The sequence below is a fragment of the Scophthalmus maximus genome, chromosome 17 (assembly GCF_022379125.1).
Source record: "Scophthalmus maximus strain ysfricsl-2021 chromosome 17, ASM2237912v1, whole genome shotgun sequence".
Taxonomy (NCBI): domain Eukaryota; kingdom Metazoa; phylum Chordata; class Actinopteri; order Pleuronectiformes; family Scophthalmidae; genus Scophthalmus; species Scophthalmus maximus.
In genome coordinates, this window is record NC_061531.1 from 4,450,022 (window position 1) to 4,470,398 (window position 20,377).

At 43.4% G+C, this 20,377-nt stretch overlaps 1 protein-coding gene and 2 long non-coding RNA genes across 4 annotated transcripts; 2 read left to right on the top strand and 1 right to left on the bottom strand.

Moving 5' to 3' along the window:
- Window positions 1–7,609: 7,609 nt before the first annotated feature.
- Window positions 7,610–10,356, bottom strand: LOC124849440. Its single transcript, XR_007029868.1, has 3 exons — window positions 10,218–10,356; window positions 9,756–9,810; window positions 7,610–9,595 (listed from the first exon to the last, which is right to left on the bottom strand). It is a non-coding gene; the product is annotated as an uncharacterized LOC124849440 (long non-coding RNA).
- On the top strand, window positions 7,882–19,998 carry LOC124849441. The gene is made up of 2 exons (XR_007029869.1): window positions 7,882–7,912; window positions 18,112–19,998. It is a non-coding gene; the product is annotated as an uncharacterized LOC124849441 (long non-coding RNA).
- Window positions 10,299–17,516, top strand: rad23aa (RAD23 homolog A, nucleotide excision repair protein a). Of its 2 annotated transcripts, none has more exons than XM_035615091.2 (9): window positions 10,299–10,525; window positions 11,492–11,653; window positions 11,853–12,052; window positions 13,020–13,063; window positions 13,930–14,057; window positions 15,279–15,366; window positions 16,121–16,251; window positions 17,100–17,261; window positions 17,367–17,516. In XM_035615091.2, the coding sequence occupies exons 1-9, from the start codon at window positions 10,460–10,462 to the stop codon at window positions 17,478–17,480; spliced, it is 1,095 nt and encodes a 364-aa protein (XP_035470984.1). In that variant the 5' UTR covers window positions 10,299–10,459; the 3' UTR covers window positions 17,481–17,516. The 2 variants fall into 2 exon arrangements, with proteins under 2 accessions (XP_035470984.1, XP_035470985.1); XM_035615092.2 differs by lacking the exon at window positions 10,299–10,525 and adding an exon at window positions 10,768–10,789.
- Window positions 19,999–20,377: the final 379 nt, after the last annotated feature.

Here is a 20,377-nt window from a genome sequence, read left to right on the forward strand (position 1 = left end):
TAGCAGCATGTACTGCTCCTTATGTAGATGCTGTCTGGTCAAGTTGAATATTGTAAATATTCAAAGCTCCATCAACACTACGTCCATTAACCCAGCATTAATCCGAGCTCAGTGCTGCAAGAAGATCAATAATAACCCAGCAGCACACAACTCGCTCGCTCAATTCACATAACCCAGCTGGATCAAATATGAGGTCAGGTCACGGGGGGAGGGGGAAACCACAATATACTTTGGTTGTTGTGGGGGTGTTTGTCGTGTTTGAATTGTGAAAGTGTGAAGCTCATGGAAGCTGGAAAATGAGTGTTGGTCACTGAACATCACTTTCTTATCACTGTGTGCTGTCAGAGTTATCAGACCAAGGTCAATAAATGTGAAGAAAACATGGTTATCATCAATAGACAATATAAACTGATGGGGCATTAGAAAAAAAATTCTCAAAATGTCCCATTGTCTGTGAATGCAACGCAGCACAAGAAATAACCTAATTCTATAGAGTAAAATCTGAAATACTTCATTACATGTAAAACTAGTGATTTCAGCATCTTACACATACAGAGATGTTATCAGTAAAATATACACAAAAGCAAAAGAGGTTGTTATGCAACAAAATGGCCGCTGTGGGTGGTATATGATTACATATCAATATGATTGATTACCGATACAATGATCCATCAGTGTGTTACCTACTTAGTGTACTGTTGGGTACAACTGCATTATGCTTTCTCAGCTCCTAATATGTTCTGTACGAATATATTTTCTGAATCTGCATAGAAACTGGTAACTATGGCTGACAGCTGAATGTATTGGAGCAAAGACTGCAATATTTCCTTTCAAATGTTGTTGAGTAGATGTATAAAAAAAGCAGAAATACCTGAGTAACATAAAAGTCCAGTAAAAATGGAGCTAAAGCATTTTTATTTCTTTTAATGTAAGCAACCTTTTTCCACAAAGGATCATCAGTCAAACCACAAGGCCAATGAGTCCAGGCACTTCATTAAAAAACCATTGGAAAACGTTATGTAACAAAACTGCAGTAAAGCACAGGAGATCGTGGCCTTTGTGAAAAGAAAAGAAAAAGCCAACTCTGTTAGAGATACGCCAAAATTTAGTGGGGAAACCATCTTTTCTCTTTTTTATGCATTTGACCCAGGTAAAAATGTTGATGCTGATCCAGGATAATCCTGATAAATTTCCACAGGCATTCCTCAACTGCCTTTTACCAAGTATGACCATATGTGTGCTGCAGAGGAAAGGTCCAGAGGAATCTCTGCATCTAGTCTAGCTTATACAGTATTTATTTTTAAGAAAGGAAAAACCAGGTCAGGAAGCTTTTGTCATTTCTTTGGCCAGCTTGTTGTCCATGTTTCCATTGAAGATGTCAAGTCAGACAACCTGGTGTAACAGTTTAATGTGGAGCTAATGTGGAGACGGCTTATTCACACATGTTGTTCGGCCCAAACTGACCAAATTCTCATCGTCCGACAAAGTCAGGTTAATGACAACAGCACTGCTGTATCACCAGATGTATTGCTATTTAAAGTATTGATTACAGTGAGAAGTAATACGACTACAGAGAGAATAATCCATCAAAGGCAACACACTCCGGAGGTCGATTTGGGGCAGAAAGGTGTTGTCTCATTGAGGACGGAGAACCGAAACTGTGAGAGGATTATTCTGGACGTTGCGTTCCCTGAGACTCTCACTGCTCACCTCTTCTTGTCTTCTGGCCCCGACCCAGAACGGATAAGTGTTGTATCCTTCAAGGACAATCAAACACATCACCTGGAGGTGATCAATCCGGCTCCTGATCGATCCCAGATGACCACTTTCCCTTTGGCACAATTCCTTAAAAACAACAGTTTTGAAAACATTGAAACATCTAGAATAAATGAGTCCAGTAGCCCTGGATCTCCTCGTGTCTGTACAGGAACTTCCCCCTCACTCCCGACCAGTGAAACGCAACCGTCGGACAACAACCATGCGGCGCGAGCAGGACGATCTCCTCCTTAAACGATGTGGTCGTCTGCTCTCACGCCACAACAAGAACTTTGTTGTGGCCTCACACGTTAAGCCAGCTGTACAGAACCTGGGGGATGACCTTTGACAGCAGCATGGATAGATAGACAGTTACTTTATTTATGGGAAATTCCAGTGATTTGAAAAATAGATAAAATTGTGTTTTTAGAATGAGCTTCTTCCAGCTTCGTCTTCTGGCTAAAGTTGAACCTTTCCTTAGTGAGGCCTGATTTGGAGAAGGCAGATCGCGCCTTTATTAGCTCAAGGTTGGATTATTGTAGTGCACTTTGTCAACACTCCCACGTGTGAACACATTACACCAATTTTTATACTCTCTCTCTCCTGGCTCCCGGTTTCGATTCAGCCATTAATGGTCTGGCCCCGGCTTATTTGTCAGAGATTTGAACTCCCTGAAAGTACACCAGGGCGTTGCGGTCTTCCGGTCAGCTCTTTTTAGAAGTCCAGAGGTCGAGGTGTAAGCAGTGGGGTGACCGCGCCTCCGCAGTTGCCGCTCCAAAGCTGTGGAACAAATTACCCTCTTTTCTACGTGCAGTTGAGGTCGACAGAAATGGACACACACAAGATGGGATTCGTAACATGGCTACTGTGGCACCACATCGCTGTCAGGGAAACCCTGCTGTATCATGTCCATGGCTGTATATGGAGAAGGTATTAAGGATCTGGTTCATTAAGACGAAACGCCATCTGACCTCTGCTGTAGAGCACCGAACATGGCCTTACAAGGAAAGGTCCAACTCGGATAAATAAATCTCATCTCTCTCGCTCTCTCTCTCTCTCTGCCTTCCTGCCTGTCCACATGTCTCTCGGTCCCCCTCTCCCGCCTCACTGTGTTGCATTCCCCCGTCTCCCGCTGCTCCGACGAAGTCTCCCACCAATGAATTCAAACGTATGGCCCTTGAATGCCTTTTCTAGCTCTCCTCCTCCTCCTCCTCCTCTCTCTTGCCTCCCTGTGTCGGGAGATGTGGGTCACTCGGGGGGCAAACTTCATTTCCGTAAATGAGGACAGAAAAAGAAACCCTGACACACTAGTTAGTTAACGGCACACTGCCCCCATCACACCCCGACACACACACACACACACACCGACCGAGCAGGCCGAGACCTGTTTGTAGAGCTAATTAGCATTGACTCTCTCAGTGTGCGAGTATGTGTCCATGGGAGTGAGTGTGTGAGTGTGTGTGTGTGTGGGTGTGTGTGTGTGTGTGTGTGTGTGTGTGTGTGTGTGTGTGTGCACGAGTGTGTGTAGTAGCTGGGACAGGGTTGTGCTCTCTGGCCCAGTTTTGGCTGAATAAGGGAGAATACAGTCGGCCTGATGAAGAGGCAGCGGTTAGAAAGGACAAATATAGATAGAAGTGACAAAACGAGAGGGAGGGAGAAAGAGAACCGAGAGACGCCGGGGTTGTTAACGACTGACTGAAGCACCCCGGTCCCCCCTGTGAATTGCCCCAGCGCGTTATCTGTCGTGTGTGCGTTTGTTTGCGTCCGAGTCTGTGTTTTTTTGTGGAATCCTCTGTGGTGTCATTACCGGTTGTCCCGCTCTCAGGGGAGTCCGTGTTTGCCCAGCACGCTCTCTGAGCTGTCACCGCGGGAGCCGCGCATCCCTCGTCGCCATGGGAACCCAGCAGACGCAGCGGGCCTGGATGTCACCTTCAAACGCAGTCTGTTCAGCACATTAGACGTTAGTCAGCTGACGGATGAACAGGAGGTGAACACTGCATGAATACCCGCTTATGAAATACGTGGGCCTTTTCCTTTGTATGCCTATGTGAGAATTATTAGAAGTCTGCAGCCACGCTAGTGAGTCTTTCGGGTACTCATCCAGCTAACTTGAAGAGGTGGAGAGGAGGGTATTAAACAACTTTGAAATGGCAAATGGACTGTATTTATATAGCGATTTTGGTAACCCTTTATTTTACAGTCCCCCAATTACCTGGTATTTACTAAGAAACTAGATGGTAACAAAATATAGTGACTTGGAAAGTACCAAAATAACTTCATGTAATTACTAAGTTATTACCTAGTAAGTACATGGAAATGTACTAGGAAACTAGATGGTAATACAATCTATGTATTAAGAAAGTAAGTAAATATCCGTATTTACTTAAGATAACCATAGATTGTATTACTATCTAGCTTACTCATAGGTTTTCGTGTACTTACTAGGTAATAGTGTAGTTATTACTGTAAAAGTTATTTTGGCACTATCCTGGTGACTATATTTTGGTTACCATCTAGTTTCTTAGTAAATACCAGGTAATTAGCTGACTGTAAAATAAAGGGCACCGCGATTTTCTAGTCTTATCGCCTACTCATAGGCACATTACAGTACAAGACACACACATTCACACAGCGCTGCAGTTCACTGCGCTTTTCCTGTCACATTCATACACTGCTTGAAGAGCCGTCAGAGGCAAAACGGCAGTTTGATGCTGTCCTTGCTTCTCATATTCCGCTCTGAGACCGGTCGTGGGGACGGGACACGTCGTGTTTTTTTGAAACACTGCACATTTTGAATTCTTGCGCATTGATAACTTCCAGATGTTAAGCCAAAGGAATTATGGGTTTTTTTAGGAGCTGAACTCAAAAGTGCACTTTTGCCGATGGTTCTTTCATGGCTGAAAGTTGTGGGTTTCCCCAAATATGTAACCAATGAGGATGTTATAATTCTCTTGAGGTTTCAGACAAGCACAGCATTGATAAGATAAACACATTATAATCAATTCACAGTGTGTGTGTGTGTGTGTGTGTGTGTGTGTGTGTGTGTGTGTGTGTGTGTGTGTGTGTGTGTGTGAGCCTTGTGGATCCCCAAAGTCTCATAATAAAAACGAGAACCCCTGTGGGCTGCATACATGACTCACTCCTTGCACTGGTGACAGCACCACACACACACACACACACACACACACACACACACGGAGCAGTGTGACATACCGTGGCTATGCTGATAATACAGAACTGTGGGGGTGTTCCTGCAGAAAAATAGAAGGATTTCTCTCAGAGGACAAAGATGGAAACGAGAGGAGGAGGAAGAAGAGGTGGAGGAGGAGGAGGAGGAGTGACCCAGTCGGTTGTTCCTCTGCCAGCTACACCCCAGTTGAAGATAATTTTAAACACACACTCATCATTTTCGAGTGTGTGCTTGTATGTGTGTGTCTGTTTGTGTCCGTGCAGTGATGTGTCATGTGTGTGGACTTGTGATATACACAGGATTTGAAGTTAAAACACAAATGGTGTGTACTGATGTGTTCATGGTGCCCAATTACTGTTATTTCTAAACAGAAACAGATGTAAAATGCTCATTTTGTCAGATAATCAATGACAAATCATGAAAAAAATAAATGAAATGCTGGATTTCATGTTTCCCCACAACAACAACAAATAAGGAAAGTGCTAAATCTAGTTTCTGGTATATATATATATACTGTATATAGGAACTGTTTGGTTCAAATGTTCTTCACTAACCACAGACGTATGTAAGTGAACGCACCACTACAGTCGCAATGTTCATTGTAGACTCTTCAGTTCTGCAGTAAATTCAGTCTATTGCCTGTTTTTAGTTGTTGGCGCGCTTACTTGTATTTCTTAATACATCCTTCCTAGATTAAAGAGGTAAAAATCATTGAAATGTTGCTGCACATATTCTGCACCTCCCCATTATCTCTGACATCTTGATTCATTAGTTCTGTGGCATGACAAATAACACCAAAACACAATAATGCATTTTTTTTATCAAAAGTTTAATTAGTCAAGACATGATGCAAAATTGCTTTTGACAGAAGCGTTTCTTGCACACACGTTCCTCATATTTCCCTACATGATGACACACGATAGATACACCGTGTTGTCGAGCGCTGTCGTACATTAAGTGAAGCCAATTTAGTTGAAGTATGACTGCAGCATTGCAGCACTGCAGATGAAAGCCAATGCCTACAGTCACGACATGGCTTTTCATAGAAGAGGATCTTTTTGTCCAGGCAAAATAGGAGCCCGAGGAAAACATAATACACACACACATACGCAGGCACACGCACGCACGCACACACATGCACACACATGCACACACACACACACATAAACGACAAAGACCTGTTAAGTAGGTCTGTGTTCAGAGCCATATGCCCACAAATGCAGCATGTCTCAATAAAACATGGTGGTTCGCTGTTAAACTTTAATAGTTCTGTCCTTGAGAATTAACACCAGATGAACACACATTCAGGGCACCATCCCCTCACGCACAGACACACACACACACACACTGTATACACACACTGTATACACACAAACCTCAGATTTACTTGTCTCTTGTTCTTCCCTCTCAGTCTCTGTCCTCTCTCTCATCCCACCTCCACTTTCTGCACAATCTTTCATCAGCATTTTTTTCTTCCTCTCCTCCCCCTGTCATATTTCCTTCGCTTCCCTCTGGTCTTTCTGCCCTTGTCCTACCTCTCCTCCCACACAGTCGCCCTCCACATTCTCCAGATTTAACCCCAGGTTTACGAAATGAGATGATCCACTTTAGAAGAGATAGCGACGGGTGGAGAAAATTGAGGAAATCCAGGGGGGAAACAATAAATTACTGAATGGAGGTGTGGGAGAGGCTGTGTGAAAGAACAGAGAGAGGAGAGGAGAGGATGGGGAGAGGAGAGGAGGAGGAGAAGATGGGGAGAGGAGAGGGGAGGAGAGGAACAACAAGGATACCCTGGCAAACTTGCCACTGAGCGATGGATCGGGCATAATTTGATCAAATATTTATGTTGCCATGCTCGCTGGAAGGGTTGGACTTGTGGTAGCTGCCGGCGCAATGTTTGTGTGTTTATCATTGTGCTTGTGTGTGACAATATATAATTTGGTGATGCGGCTTGGAGCGAGGAAGAAAGGGGCAACGTAAATCGCACTGGTAGACTATTATTCCCACGGATTAAAGTCAGATTATCTCTGGCGTCCCTTCAACAGCGATCATGTATGTTCGGCATGTGAGTGGCCAGAGCTATTCTCGAATTCCCTGTCTCTCCACAGGAGTGGTTGCATAAGTTTAAGTGAGTGAACTCGTTCACCTATCCATCCACCCGTCTGTGATATAATACCATCATGTAGCCGTGCAGCCATGACTTAGCCCTCAATTCTCCTTATAAAAAAGGGTCCAGCCGAACAAATAGAGCATCGCCCTCACCGAAAGAAAAGACAACGCATTGGTTTTTTGTTATTTAGAAAATAGTAAACATGTTTTTTTGTCTGCTCCTCCGCCCTTTCAAAACTCTGCAGTGCTCCCTGTCTCTGAGTTGTCAAACTCTGCCCCCTGCTGACTGCATTGGAGAACTGCAACTAAGGGTGATAGGGTAAGGGTTATGTTCTAATATAAGAAGGTCAGCATAACTGTTGGCATCAACATTTGTACATGTTGTCATTCCCGACAAATGTTTAAGTCTAGTAAAAAAGAAACTCAAGCAAGATTTGTATAAATGGTCCATCACAGCCTATCAGTGTGTACACACCTAATCCTTCTAATACATAATTTAAAAAATGGTGGGGTCAGCAAGAAAAGGCAACTGAACACATACATGGTTGAGCGATTATGATTTTATTACAAGTGTAAATAAAACAAAGGATAAAGGAATTCCTTTTAAGGCAATTGTTAAATATTTTTCAGAAATACACTTCACTTTCTCGCCGTGTAAGAAAGAAAATCGATAGCATCATGTCTCTAATGGTTAATAATAGACTGTAATGCTACAACAAGCAGCCAGTTAGCTTAGCGGAACAGCTGGGAACGGGAAAATATGTCACGGTCCGAGGATTGATCTTGACATTGGTGGGAACAAAATGGGCCCCCTGGAAGCTGAGGCCTCTGACCACAATGTGTGTGTGTGTGTGTGTGGTAACTGCCAGCCTATTTATTACAACTATTACTATTCTAACCAAGCAGTTTATGTGTTATTCTGTATTCGCCCATGTGTTCATCAACTGCCACTCACATGTAGCCATGGCGCTTCACTTCATCAGCTGGCACAACATCTCCCCCCTGTGGCCAGACGAGCATATCTGTTAAGGCAGCAGATCCCACTCGTCTGAAGGAAGTGATTTAATTATTTATTCTAAAAGAATCTATAAGAAACGTGAAATGAAAGCCACGTGTCAGAGCAAGTTAAATCATTAAGTGGGAGGGTGTTTTAAAATTGTCTTTAAGATATTTTTCCGTAAATTCTGCTGCAACTTTAAAAAAAAAAAAAAAAAAAAAAAGCAACTGTCCAATCACAAGTTAACAACTATAACTAAGCATATCAGGTCTGTCAAACTTTGAATTTCTTAAATGGCAAAAACACAACAACAACATAAAACAGCATTTATATCTTCACTTACATAACCTGCAAATGTCAGCATGTGTCACAGTAACTAAGGAGAGTTAGATGATGCCTGAAAACAGAAATAGAAAAAAATATAGAATAAAAACATTGTGCTAGATACTGTTGTAAAGTCTGGGCACAAGATGCTGTAACTGCGGATGTACCCAAGAGCCAAAAACAGTCTCCACAGTGTGCCACGTTCCCAGAGAGACACTTGTAGCGAGGAAGCAAGGTGGCATACATGTGCAGGGGACATTAAGCTTAATATTGTGCTGCATACAATTATCATTAGTCTGCATTATCACAGGATAATTAAACAGCTTTCTTAGCTGCTACATACTTAATCACAAGGCAGGGGTCCCTCTGTGTCTCTGTGAGCAAAACACTGAGACTGTAAAAGGAATTAGTGAAGGTGAAGATGTTACACGCCTGCTGGATCCGTGAAGGTTCGGTCGAACTCTGCTGTTTGATCAGTTTGATGGATAAAACCTGACCAGTGTCCCTGTGGTGCACAAGCTTTACAGTCCTGTTCCAAATACCGGAAACACGAGCAGCCTCTTCTATTGAATATATCGGCTCCGATGTAAAGAGAAACTGTCCAGACGAGTTCTTCATGTAAGATAAGACAACATTAGATAAGAATCCTTTATTCGTCCCACAACGGGGAAATGTGGGCGTTACAGCAGAAGAGTGGACAGCAGAATATAAAAGAATTTGAAAAAAGCAATAGGTATGTACAAAATATAATACATAAAATATAAATACTATATACAGAGCAGAAGCAATATTTGACACCAGGTCTTTGGTTTTCCCAGCAGTTGATCTGGAGGCGGTTCCACTGGCACCAGTCCACAAAGTCCTGGGTCAGGTCTCTCCTCGTCACTTTATCTAAAGGGCGTTGACGTGTGTTCGTAGAGGACTGCAGAATACGTCACGTTTAAGTTTGTGAAACGTCTAATTACAAACAAATTATCAACTGTGCCCTTTTATAATTATAATATATTAAAGGGAATTAAGATTAGCACTCTCCATATGTCATCACCTCTTAAAGATAATTGACTCCATTAAGACCAAATCCAGTGACGTGACCTGTAGACTTGGCCAATGGGACAATTTACAAATGACAAAGACACATTTTCGGCCACATTTTGCCAGGACTCCAATAAACGGGTAAATGGCAGTGGTGGAGTTGACTTGAGTGTGGGAGCCTGGTCATTCTGGAGAAAAGAAAGAAAGTGTTTCACAGAGTTTCACAGTTCGCTCACACTTGATTATCCTGGTGAAACTATTTGTATGTGCATCTACTGTAAGGGCGTTTTTTTAAGGGCGTTTTTTTTTTTTTTTGGACTCTGTCCAGTATTTAACAAATTCACTTACCTCCAATCGTCTACGAATAGATTGTTTCAATCCTTCCACTTCGTCGCGTTACTCTCTTGGCAGAAAGAAATAATGAATTGTACAGGTCATTATTTAGTAGTGATGTTTGTAATTCACACATCAGATGCATTGAACTGCTCTGAATAGATTCTATTTTCTTCCAAAAATAAAAATGAGGGGATCACTCCTACTTGTAAGAATTGATATATTACTGTTGTAATTGGTATAAGTATGAGCCTATTGGAGATAATGTTTTTAGCCAGGCATTTTTCTAAAATAAATAATAAAATAGCTGATGATGTCATATCTTTGGCTCATAGCTGAGCGTGAAGAAAACCTACATTATTATCCTCAACACATGCAGATGTCTCACGTTAATATTATTGCTTGACATCCCTCAATTACGACAAAAGAAAAGTGCGTTTGTGAATATGTAACATAAAGAAGAAAGGTTCCACTGACTTGTCATAGTCTCGTCTCGTATCGCGAGATCTCGTGCGATCCGGCGGCGCTCCTCTCGCCGCAACAACCAACTTGTCACCAAAGATGGCGATTTGCTGAGTGCTCATGGATGTACACATTTGTCGGCTAGTTGCTATCCGACCCGAGAACGCTCACTCTACGAACAATTCGCCCGCCCGGAGAGCGACTAGTTGCCCCCGCTGCTCGGAGCACGTCTGACTCAGCGTCAGCCGCCGCCGACCATGCAGATCACGCTCAAAACACTGCAGCAGCAGACCATTCAGATCGAGATAGACCCCGAACAAACGGTGAGTGTGCTAACGGCTAACCCTGCTAACTTTAAGCTAACAGTGCGAGCCGCGGGACCCGCGGTGTGTCGAACGCCCCTCGTCGGCCCGACGACTCGACCTGGCGTCGACAATTGAAGAATGCGTCGCGTAGTTTCGGGGCCACGGGGGTCAGCCGCTACCTGCAAGTGTTTCAAAACCAGCGAGCCGCGATGGGAGAAGAAAAAAAAACCCGGGGCTGCAACACAACGCGACAAGCTCACCTGCTAGCAAGACGTTAGCCAGGTAGCTAGCCACAACGAGCCTGTCAGCAGAGTCATCGCGACCAGCGGATTCCTCTTCCCCTTCTCACGCGCGTGTCGCGGCTTCCTCCTCCCCGCCGCCGCCGCCGCGGCTCCTCGGGAACACCCGGCGCGTGTGAACGCGGCTACCCGCGGGGCGAGCTCCATCTAGCCCCCGCCGCGCTAAAGCGAACGCGTACGACAATTGCGATTAGCATTGTTGGGGAGCGGCTAAGTTTGTTAGCATGTCCACAGCTTCTTCTTTTTTTTTCCCTCTTCACGTAGCGTGGCAAAGGCGAATCTAAATTGAGCGTCAGATTGTGTTGCTCCATCTGTTGTTGACACACTGCCCCTCGTCGCTCGGAGCACATCGTGCATTTTTATTTTACACTTTTAGATACTGTTAGTATTGCCATGCGGTGCAATACTCATGCACATGATCTGCCCCAGTTCAACTGACTTGGGCAACCGTGTCATGATATTGATCTGTCCAATATTGATACTGTCAATAATCCATCTATCCTAGACAGTTTTTGACTTGTTATATTCTTGGCAGAATGTTGAAGACCATGGCTTGTGAGTGGTAGATCATAGAGGTGAAGGAAGGACACAGAATATGGATATTCCTATAAATCATACGGTGACCAATAGGCTGAGCTTGCACGTCGATGGCCACAGAGTGTGATTCGTCTCTCTTCGGTATCAGGTGAAGGCCTTGAAAGAGAAGATCGAGGCCGAAAGAGGCAAAGACAACTTCCCCGTGTCCGGGCAGAAGCTGATATACGCCGGGAAAATCCTGCAAGATGACACGCCCATCAAGGACTACAAGATCGATGAGAAGAACTTCGTCGTAGTGATGGTATCCAAGGTGAGCTCTCGCCGTAATGCTTATGGATGACTATCGGGTTGTATAATGTATCAGCGTTTGAATTTGAATTTCTAAGCTAATCTGTTGTCAGCAATGAGGTCACATATACTAGTCCTTTTTTGGGGGATGATTTGAATATTAAGCAGTTTCACAGTTCAGTTGCCAGTCTTAACAGCACCTTCTTTCGAACCGGATAAAGGCTAAGCCTGCAGCTGCCGCCACCTCGCCCCCAGTCTCGGAAGCCCCCAAGCCCCCCGTACAGGACTCTGGCTCCACGTCAACAGCTGTCCCAGCCACAACCCCGGCCCCGGCCCAGACCCCGGCAGCTGTCCCCATTCCCCCCGAGGAGGCCAAAGAAGAGCCGAGTGCTGCAGCCACAGAACCACAGCAGCCAGCCAGGTAGACGTGGTCCAATGCATAGTGATTAATGTTATGGGCTGCAAGGATGATGATTAAAAACAATATTCATCAAGTGTTGTAATTAAAGCTACAGTGTGTAATATTTAGAAAAGGTTATTTGCAGATATTGAATATATTGTCCATAACTATGTGTTCATATATGTATAATCACTTGCAACAAACAATGTGTTTTCGTCGAGTTTTTTTCGAATGAGTCAAATATAGTTACATGAGGTGGACCCGACCTCCGTGTGAGTCGCAATGTTTGCTACGTCATGTTGAATACGGTTGTTGCGCGAAACGGTCCAGAATACATTGCATCCGCGTTGAATTTTCAGCGCTGCATGAAACCGGAAATGGAATCAATAAAGTGTCCCCTGTCGGTTGCTCAGTTGGTTGCGGTTTGCAACTTTACCACCAGATGCCGCCAGAAAATTACAAAAATTACACATCAGGGCTTTAAAGATTAATCAATTTCGGTTACCTATTTATTTCCGTAGTTGTATAAAAGTTTTCATTTCTTTTCCATAATTGAAAGCAATATAAATTAGAAGCCTAACAAAATATGTAAAAATTTCTATAATATTGCTAGCATGAATTCCTGTATCACTTCAGTCTTGTTTTACAAAATAGGTTGTGTATTATTTACTCTAATGTTCGTGTAGCAGTGATTCATTCCACATTGGGGTTGTGCCCATTGGCCCAGATGTTGCTTAATGGAGAGTGGATAAGCAATGGAACGAACAATGAATTGACCAAACTATATTTTGAATAGAAGGAATATGAGTCATACGGTACTTATGAGTCAATCCTCGTCACAGCAAGCGATCTGCAGTGTAACTATTTTTAATCCCATGTAATATATCTGTAATTTGGTTGTCAACATTTCTTTTCGCCACTCGTGGGATAACAGACATTTTGTGTACATTTGTCTTAATTATTCCTCTTCACCATCTATGTTCCGCAGCTCCAGCGGCGGGAGCCAGGGCTTGGATGCCTCCTCAGCACTGGGTAGGTTATGGATGGGTCCCTGCCAGACTGTGCACCTCTAATGGTCTCAGTGCAGCAGTTATGCCACTTCCTCACTGCGACGCATTTCTTTTATAAAACCAATGTTAAAAAAGTGCCAGAAATTTTTCCTGCTGTGAGTCAGGGACATAACAGGCTGCCGTGCAACACATACTGTTCCTATATTTAGCTGTGACAAAAGTCAGCCATTCCCTTTTTATTGTGGTGCAACAAAGAGTGAGGTCGAAGTTTGAATTGAGTCAGTGGCGTATCTTTTTACATTTGTCCTTTTATCATCCATGTAAAGAAAGATTCATCCCACGGTTATATAAATCCCTAGAATGGACTGGATAAAAAAATCTAAAATAAAGAGTTGTCTGGGCCAGAAAGAGTTTGGTACATGTTGAATTATTAAAGAAAAAACTCCAATTGTCATCCACTTCAGCCTGAAAGGTTTGCTGTTAGCTCCTCAGTGGCTGTCATGTCAGAGTCACAAAAGAGTTGTTTTCTGACATTAAGATACGATTGTACATAAAATATCTGGCGATTACAATGGAATTTGTAGAACCATAAATTATATATTGTACATGGGGTGAAGAATGTTGCTGCTGTGAGCACTTTAAAATGGGACCAGGATCAAAGTGGCACTTCATGTAATTTACTAACTCATAAAGCAGATTTAATATTATGTTTCTCTTTTGGGATTTTTTTTCATTTGTAAATTAAAAAAGGCCTATTTTTTTCATACTTGCTATTTAGATACTTATACAAGAGGGATAGTTCATAAAAAAAAAACAGTTTCCTGTTGATATATTCCTGAAGGCACGACCTATGTAGAGTTACTAACTTGCGTGTGTTTGTGTTTTCAGTGACTGGGGCCGAGTACGAGGCGATGCTGACGGAGATCATGTCTATGGGCTATGAAAGGGAGAGGGTGGTGGCCGCACTCAGGGCCAGTTTCAACAACCCCCACAGAGCTGTGGAGTATCTCCTCACCGTATGTCACACACACATGCGTGCGCACACACTCACATAATGAAATTAGTCTTACATAAGCAGCTCTGTCTCCTCAGCAATTCTGATTGAAACGTGCTCATGAATCTGGCATCTGAACAAAAGCAGAATTGATTGCTGCCACTCGTTGTCGTGGGTCTAAAGGTGGGCCGAGGGTAACAGAGTATTTCTCATTGCTGGGTGTTTGTTGACTGGACTGACAAGTATTATCGAATTAGGGCCCGAGCCACTGACAAAGTCAGGCAGCGTGGACTTATTGGAATTGATGGAATTATTACTGTTATTCCCTCCAATTAATTGGCTTTTTGAGGGCCCTAAATATGCTCGGAAAGTTGTAAAAACCGACCATGCATCAGAATCTGTGTCAAATTTGATATTTTAGGGGTCTCTATTATTGTTTTCTAACAATATTGATTATATCTCCTCTATAGAAACTTGATGTGTGTTTGTCACTTAACTGTAAATTCGGGCTGTAAGTTGTTGTGGTAACTCACTGGTAAACTCCTACAGAGAAATAACTCAGTTTTCCAGTAATATAATGGCACTAGAGCTGCCAAAATTGAATCGATTAGCAATCCATTACTAAATTAATCGGCAACTATTTTATAATAGTTTTATAAGTTTGATAACAATTTTCTCTGATTTCAGATTCTTTAATGTGAATATATTCTGGTTTCTTTGCTACTCTGTGACAGTAAACTGAACATCTTAGGTTTGTGGACAAAACAAAACATCATCTTAGGGGTTTGGGAAACACGATCAACATTTTTCACCATTTTATCACGTTTTATGGACCAAACAACTAATCTATTAATCGAGATCATAATTGACAGAGTAATCGATTATGAAAATAATCGGTACTTGCAGCCCCAATTCACACACTGCTGTCACATTTTGGTCAATGTGATGTATACTAGTGTTAGCCACTCCTATTCCTGATGTAGTTTTACTGTGAGTTATGGTAAAGAACCTTGACACGTGTGAGGGAAGTGTGTTTTCTTATATTTAACCCTCCCTGATGAAAATGATGTGGAGTCGATGTCACAAACTCCAACAAATCAACAGCATCACAAACTACAGGCCACGACACGACCTTGAAGTTGAATCGACCTCTTTCTGAATTTAAACAAAGACGTCATAACAGGTGTGAAGGGCTGTTGTATTTTGCAAATGTGTGTGTGGTTGATAGTTGTTGTCTTTCCAGGGGATCCCCAGCAGCCCGGTCCAGGAGAGTAATCCCCCGGCTCCGGCCCCCGCGTCTGGACCCACAGAAGCGCCTTCTCTAGCGGAGGGTGAGTTCAGTCCCAAAATATCCGTCGTCAAGCTTCTTCTTTTTTTTTTGTCTGTCTGCTGTGTAAAAATACACAGGTGGTGTGTTAACAACAGTGTATTTTAAACTTGACTGCACTAGTGTCATGATTCAAAATGAGCAGTAGGAGCAAACTGACACCACCAAAGGAGACTGTTCCAGAACATGTTCATATCAGACCTTTGCTGCTTGTCAGATTACTACAATAAATAAATGGGCAAAGACTCATTATGTGACTCACCGTTAACTCTGGCGCTAATGATAATAATTATCGGAAATCATTAGTTTTAAAATGCTGTGTAGAAATCTTTTTACTTGCCCCTGTTAACAGATTTACATGTGGGGAAATGCAGACTGAAGTGGAAAATGACTGCAACTACGAAAACTACATTTTTATGCCAAATAACGGTTTAGTAAACCTGCACTATTGGTTAATAATTGTATGCTGGAGTACATTACATGGCGAGACTGTGTTGGGAGAATGAACCGTACAAAGAAATCCATCACACCTTCCGCACAGCCGGCCAATCACGGCGTGAATTGCGTGCTACTGCTAGGCTTCGGAGAGTTGCAACAAATGTCCAACACCAGAGAGGTGATGAGGTGGTTTTCTCATGTTATCTGACCATCCGTCATGCTGTTCAGGCAGAATATAACACCTGCTCACCTCGGGCCAGCTGTGGACCCTGAGCACATTTAAACCTCACTCACAGTTTATTAAATGTGCACGTCACCAGGTGAAAACCCACTTGCGTTCCTGCGGACCCAGCCCCAGTTCATGCACATGAGACAGGCCATCCAGCAGAACCCCGCTCTGCTTCCCGCTCTTCTCCAGCAGCTGGGACAGGAGAACCCCCAACTTCTACAGGTAACGCATCCCGGACCCACAACACCGAGAGAAATTCTCGAGCTCGGCACACCCACACACGACCTCACATCCGACCGACACAGAGGCGTGTCGTCTCCCAGCAGTGGAAAAACTTGTTCAGTTGCTTTCTCAGACTGTTGAAATCACAAGAATTCTCCTCCCTAGTCGCTCACTTTTACATCCACAGAGCTATTCCTCCTCTTGAAGATGGCTTCCCCTAGACTGAACCGTTATGTTCGGACTTTTCCTGCCAACCGTGTCTGTTTAATGTCCTTGTAGTCGTCAAGCACACTGCTGTTTTAACGGACTTAACCCTGTCGTCATGTGGTGTCGGAATTATGGTAAACATGAGTTGCCTACTTGGAAATCGCACATGAAGGCCCCCCCTAAAGTCGTGTTTACGAGTGGGAAAACTCAGAGATAATTTTGATCCCAGATTTCCCGAGTTTGGGTGACCAGAACCTTTCAACGTAGCGAGAAAAGGATATATTCTGTTATGCATGATATGTAATTCTTTATTTTTAACAGCGCAACAAGTATTAGCTTTTGCTTGTGTACATGATTTTAATCTGTGATCTATGTACACTTAACTTGATATAGACCAATGTTATTCATCGTTCTATCCATAACATGTCCACAGTCTGCTTGCGCGGTGCAAAGTTATTACATTTTGCCATTTTTTTCAATTCATTCTGACAGCAAAGCACTTGAACGCGACATTCTCATAATTCCGACTCCACTTGTGGGAAGCAGGATCTTCCAAATAGCATGTGATGGCAGCATTAGCAGTGTTATGTTTCAGGTGTTATAACCACAACCTCCTCTTTCCGTTTGCGTTTCTTCCGCAGCAAATCAGTCAGCACCAGGAGCTGTTCATCCAGATGTTGAACGAGCCAGTGGGCGAGGGGGGCGATGTGCCCGAGGTTGGAGAGTTGGGGGCCGCTGGGGAAGAGGGCGCGCCTGTCAACTACATCCAGGTCACACCTCAGGAGAAAGAAGCCATCGAAAGGGTGAGCAGGACGGGTGGAGACAAAATATTGAACATGTTGTGTTTTTGTGCGTGTGTACATTATTAAAGAGTTTCAGAAACATAGAACCTTCTCTCCTGTGAACAGTTAAAAGCGTTGGGCTTCCCTGAGGCGCTGGTGATCCAGGCCTACTTTGCCTGCGAGAAGAACGAGAACCTGGCGGCCAACTTTCTCCTCAACCAGGGACCCGACGATGACTGAAAACGGAGCCCCGCCTTCCCGCTCCTCTCTCGCAAATAAAACCCCACCCCTCTTTGGCTCAGCATAAAGACTGCACCCCCAATTTTACTGTACAGCTACTCAGTTCAACCCAACCGGAGAGGGGGAGGGGGGGGGGGGGAGGAAGAGCCGGCAGGGGTGTGGGGGTGGGTTGGGCGGCGGGATGGGAAAGGGGGAACGGGGTGGGTCAGGTTATGGTCGGGGTTTACATGCTTAAAGTACACGAAGTGGAGGCTGCGTGCGGGAAAGTCAGACTTGGATTATCAGAGGTCGGGGGGCGAAAATGTGTGGAAGAATTGTAAAAATCCACGTGAATTCCAATGGAATGTGTGGGGTTTGTCTAGGGGAGATCTATAATTTGATTTTAGTCGCGCTTTGTGAACATTGGAGGGGGGGGGGGGGGGCTGAGGGGTTTGCCAACGAGAGTGTGTGATTGCACTTGTGTCTGCGTGTGTGAGTACGCCTGTGTTCTTGTGCAGATGGATGCGATACAGTTAAGCTGAAAAAGTAATCAAAACAATTTTTTTTTTTTGCATTCTCTAAGTTTGTTAATGCTGTAGCTGGATTGTACGGAAGCACATTCTCCCCCGCCGCATTCCGACAACATTATCAGTGTGTGTGTGTGTGTGTGTGTGTGTGTGTGTGTGTTAGTAACCGCTTGTGTGTGTGTGAACCTCCCCTGTAAGCCTCGTGTACGTACGTCCAAGAATGAAACCGGCAGAGATGCACTGGACCGCGCTGCCCTCTTTTGTGTGTTCTGACGTTCTGATGTTGCTTGGGTCTATCAGTCTGTTTGGGGAGGGGGAGACAAAAAATGGGAACTAAACTGACAAATGATTATCTGGTTTATTCTGTTCGCTTTGTGTCACTACCCTAATCTGCCATGGTTTTCAGAAGCCCTGCAAACGCCGTGCCTGCCTGTTTGGGTCACTCAACTATTTTTGTCTCTGCCGATTTGCCTCTGGTGCTAATTAACACTACCCACACTATTTTTTTTTAAAGATCTGCTATTACAAGATGCAAATCATTTAGGTTCAACTCTTGTCAGAAGTGATATGTTGGTTGATGCAAAGACTTGCAGCTTCAAATGCTTTAAAGTTTACGCCATCTGGAATATTGTCAGTTCTCCAAATTACACGGAAAATCCCAGGTTCACCAAAAGGGAGGATTTTTCACGCTAAACTGTTTCAGTTTGCAAGGAGTTTAAACGCCACCACAACATGTGGGCGGACAGTTCTTTACCCACGTCAATAAACTACATATATAACCAAAAATATTAAATGGCCACATTTAACTTCTCAGACGGCGTCTGTGTTTTTTGCAGGCAGATCTGAGCGCGCTGCTCGGTGAGGAGCAAACCACCATGAGCTGAGTCACCGGGACCGATGTGACGACTCATTGGCTCTTTTCTTCTGAAGTCCCTAAAAGTTTTTGTTTGTCTGGAGAAGTATTAGCCTTACAATCATTGCTTTCAGACATTCAAAAAACAAAACAAAGGGAAATAATTGTGAACAAAATCGATCTACAATTTCTCTTAGACAAAACTCTACTGTACTATCTTTGTACTCGTGAGATCAAACCAATTGATTTGATTGAATCCTAAGTTCTAGTTAGTTTAGTAGATACTTTATTTATCCGGAGGGAAATTCAGGCAGTTTTTGAATAAAAGAAAGTGACACAAAATTTACCAGTGATTGTATATATGTTCGCTCAGTGGCTAGAGCTGCCAATTAGGCTCAACTTAATATAAGAAACTTTTGCGTATCATAAGCATCGGTGGGGGCCAGAGATGGATGGATGGCCTATGAGCATCGTAGATGGATCCTGGGTACAGGCCCCCAGGGGCCCCTGGCCCAGAGTTAAGTACAAAGCATCTTGAAACGATAACAGACACTTAAAGAGACGGGTGACTAAGAGATGTAAAATTACCACAAATATGTAAAATTACCACAAATAACAGTTTTGCAGCCGGGGCTTTACATTTGATTCTTAAATAAATTTTCTACCCATTTCACAAACGGCCCCCAGCATCTCAAATTCAAAATGTTCCAAACCCAAACCCCTTGACGATGAGACTTTTACTGTATGTTTTGTATCTTCGGCTTGAGCAGAGACAGAAAACGCACGGGGAGACGAATCGCTCGTGGCTACTTTATGCATATTGAGTTTCCGCTACACACAAATGAGGAGAAACTTCATCACCGTCGCCGATTGGTCCGCACTACAAATCATTGTATTATCATGCGTTATTCATTTCTGGCCTGGCTGTGGTGTGCGAGTTGGGGATGTGCGGCAGCGTGTTCGATGATTTCACGGCATCTTAAGACGGCTCCGTGGAGCAGGCGACAGCTGTAAAAGAAAAGGAACACAAAAAAACAACTAAACTTGTCAACGGTGTGATTCTGTATGTATGAAGGCAGTGTTTACTGGCAACTGTCCTACAGCATCAACATGATCTTAGACTTTGCTGTGCTACATTAAATATCAGCAGTCTTTCATGCTTCTGACTCTTGTGCCTCATTAGCAGCATCACACACACACACACACACACACACTCTCTCACACACACACACACACTCTCACTCACACTCTCACACTCACTATTGGGCAAAGAGTTGTCTTATTTATACAAGTATGTATAATAAAGATGAACAAATTATTGAGAAAGTAAAAAACAAATGGGAGAATGAATTTGTTTGTTTACCGTTAAAAAAAGCAAAAAAAAAAGAAAAGAAGAAAAAGCTAGCTAATGCATATGTGTTGCCCAGGGCAACCCTGATGTATTACCCCTGCCACAAAGAGCACCATGTGGGACTTTTTTTTTACTCATATATTTCAAAACAGACAAGCGCCTTTATTTGTTTTTTTTTTATATATAT

Bases quoted from the DNA above. Each gene is read 5' to 3' on its own strand.
- rad23aa (XM_035615091.2), top strand. From the start codon at position 10,460: ATGCAGATCACGCTCAAAACACTGCAGCAGCAGACCATTCAGATCGAG. The intron at 11,654-11,852 runs GTGAGCTCTCGC...AACCGGATAAAG, and splicing joins TCGTAGTGATGGTATCCAAG to GCTAAGCCTGCAGCTGCCGC. The intron at 17,262-17,366 runs GTGAGCAGGACG...TCCTGTGAACAG, and splicing joins AGAAAGAAGCCATCGAAAGG to TTAAAAGCGTTGGGCTTCCC.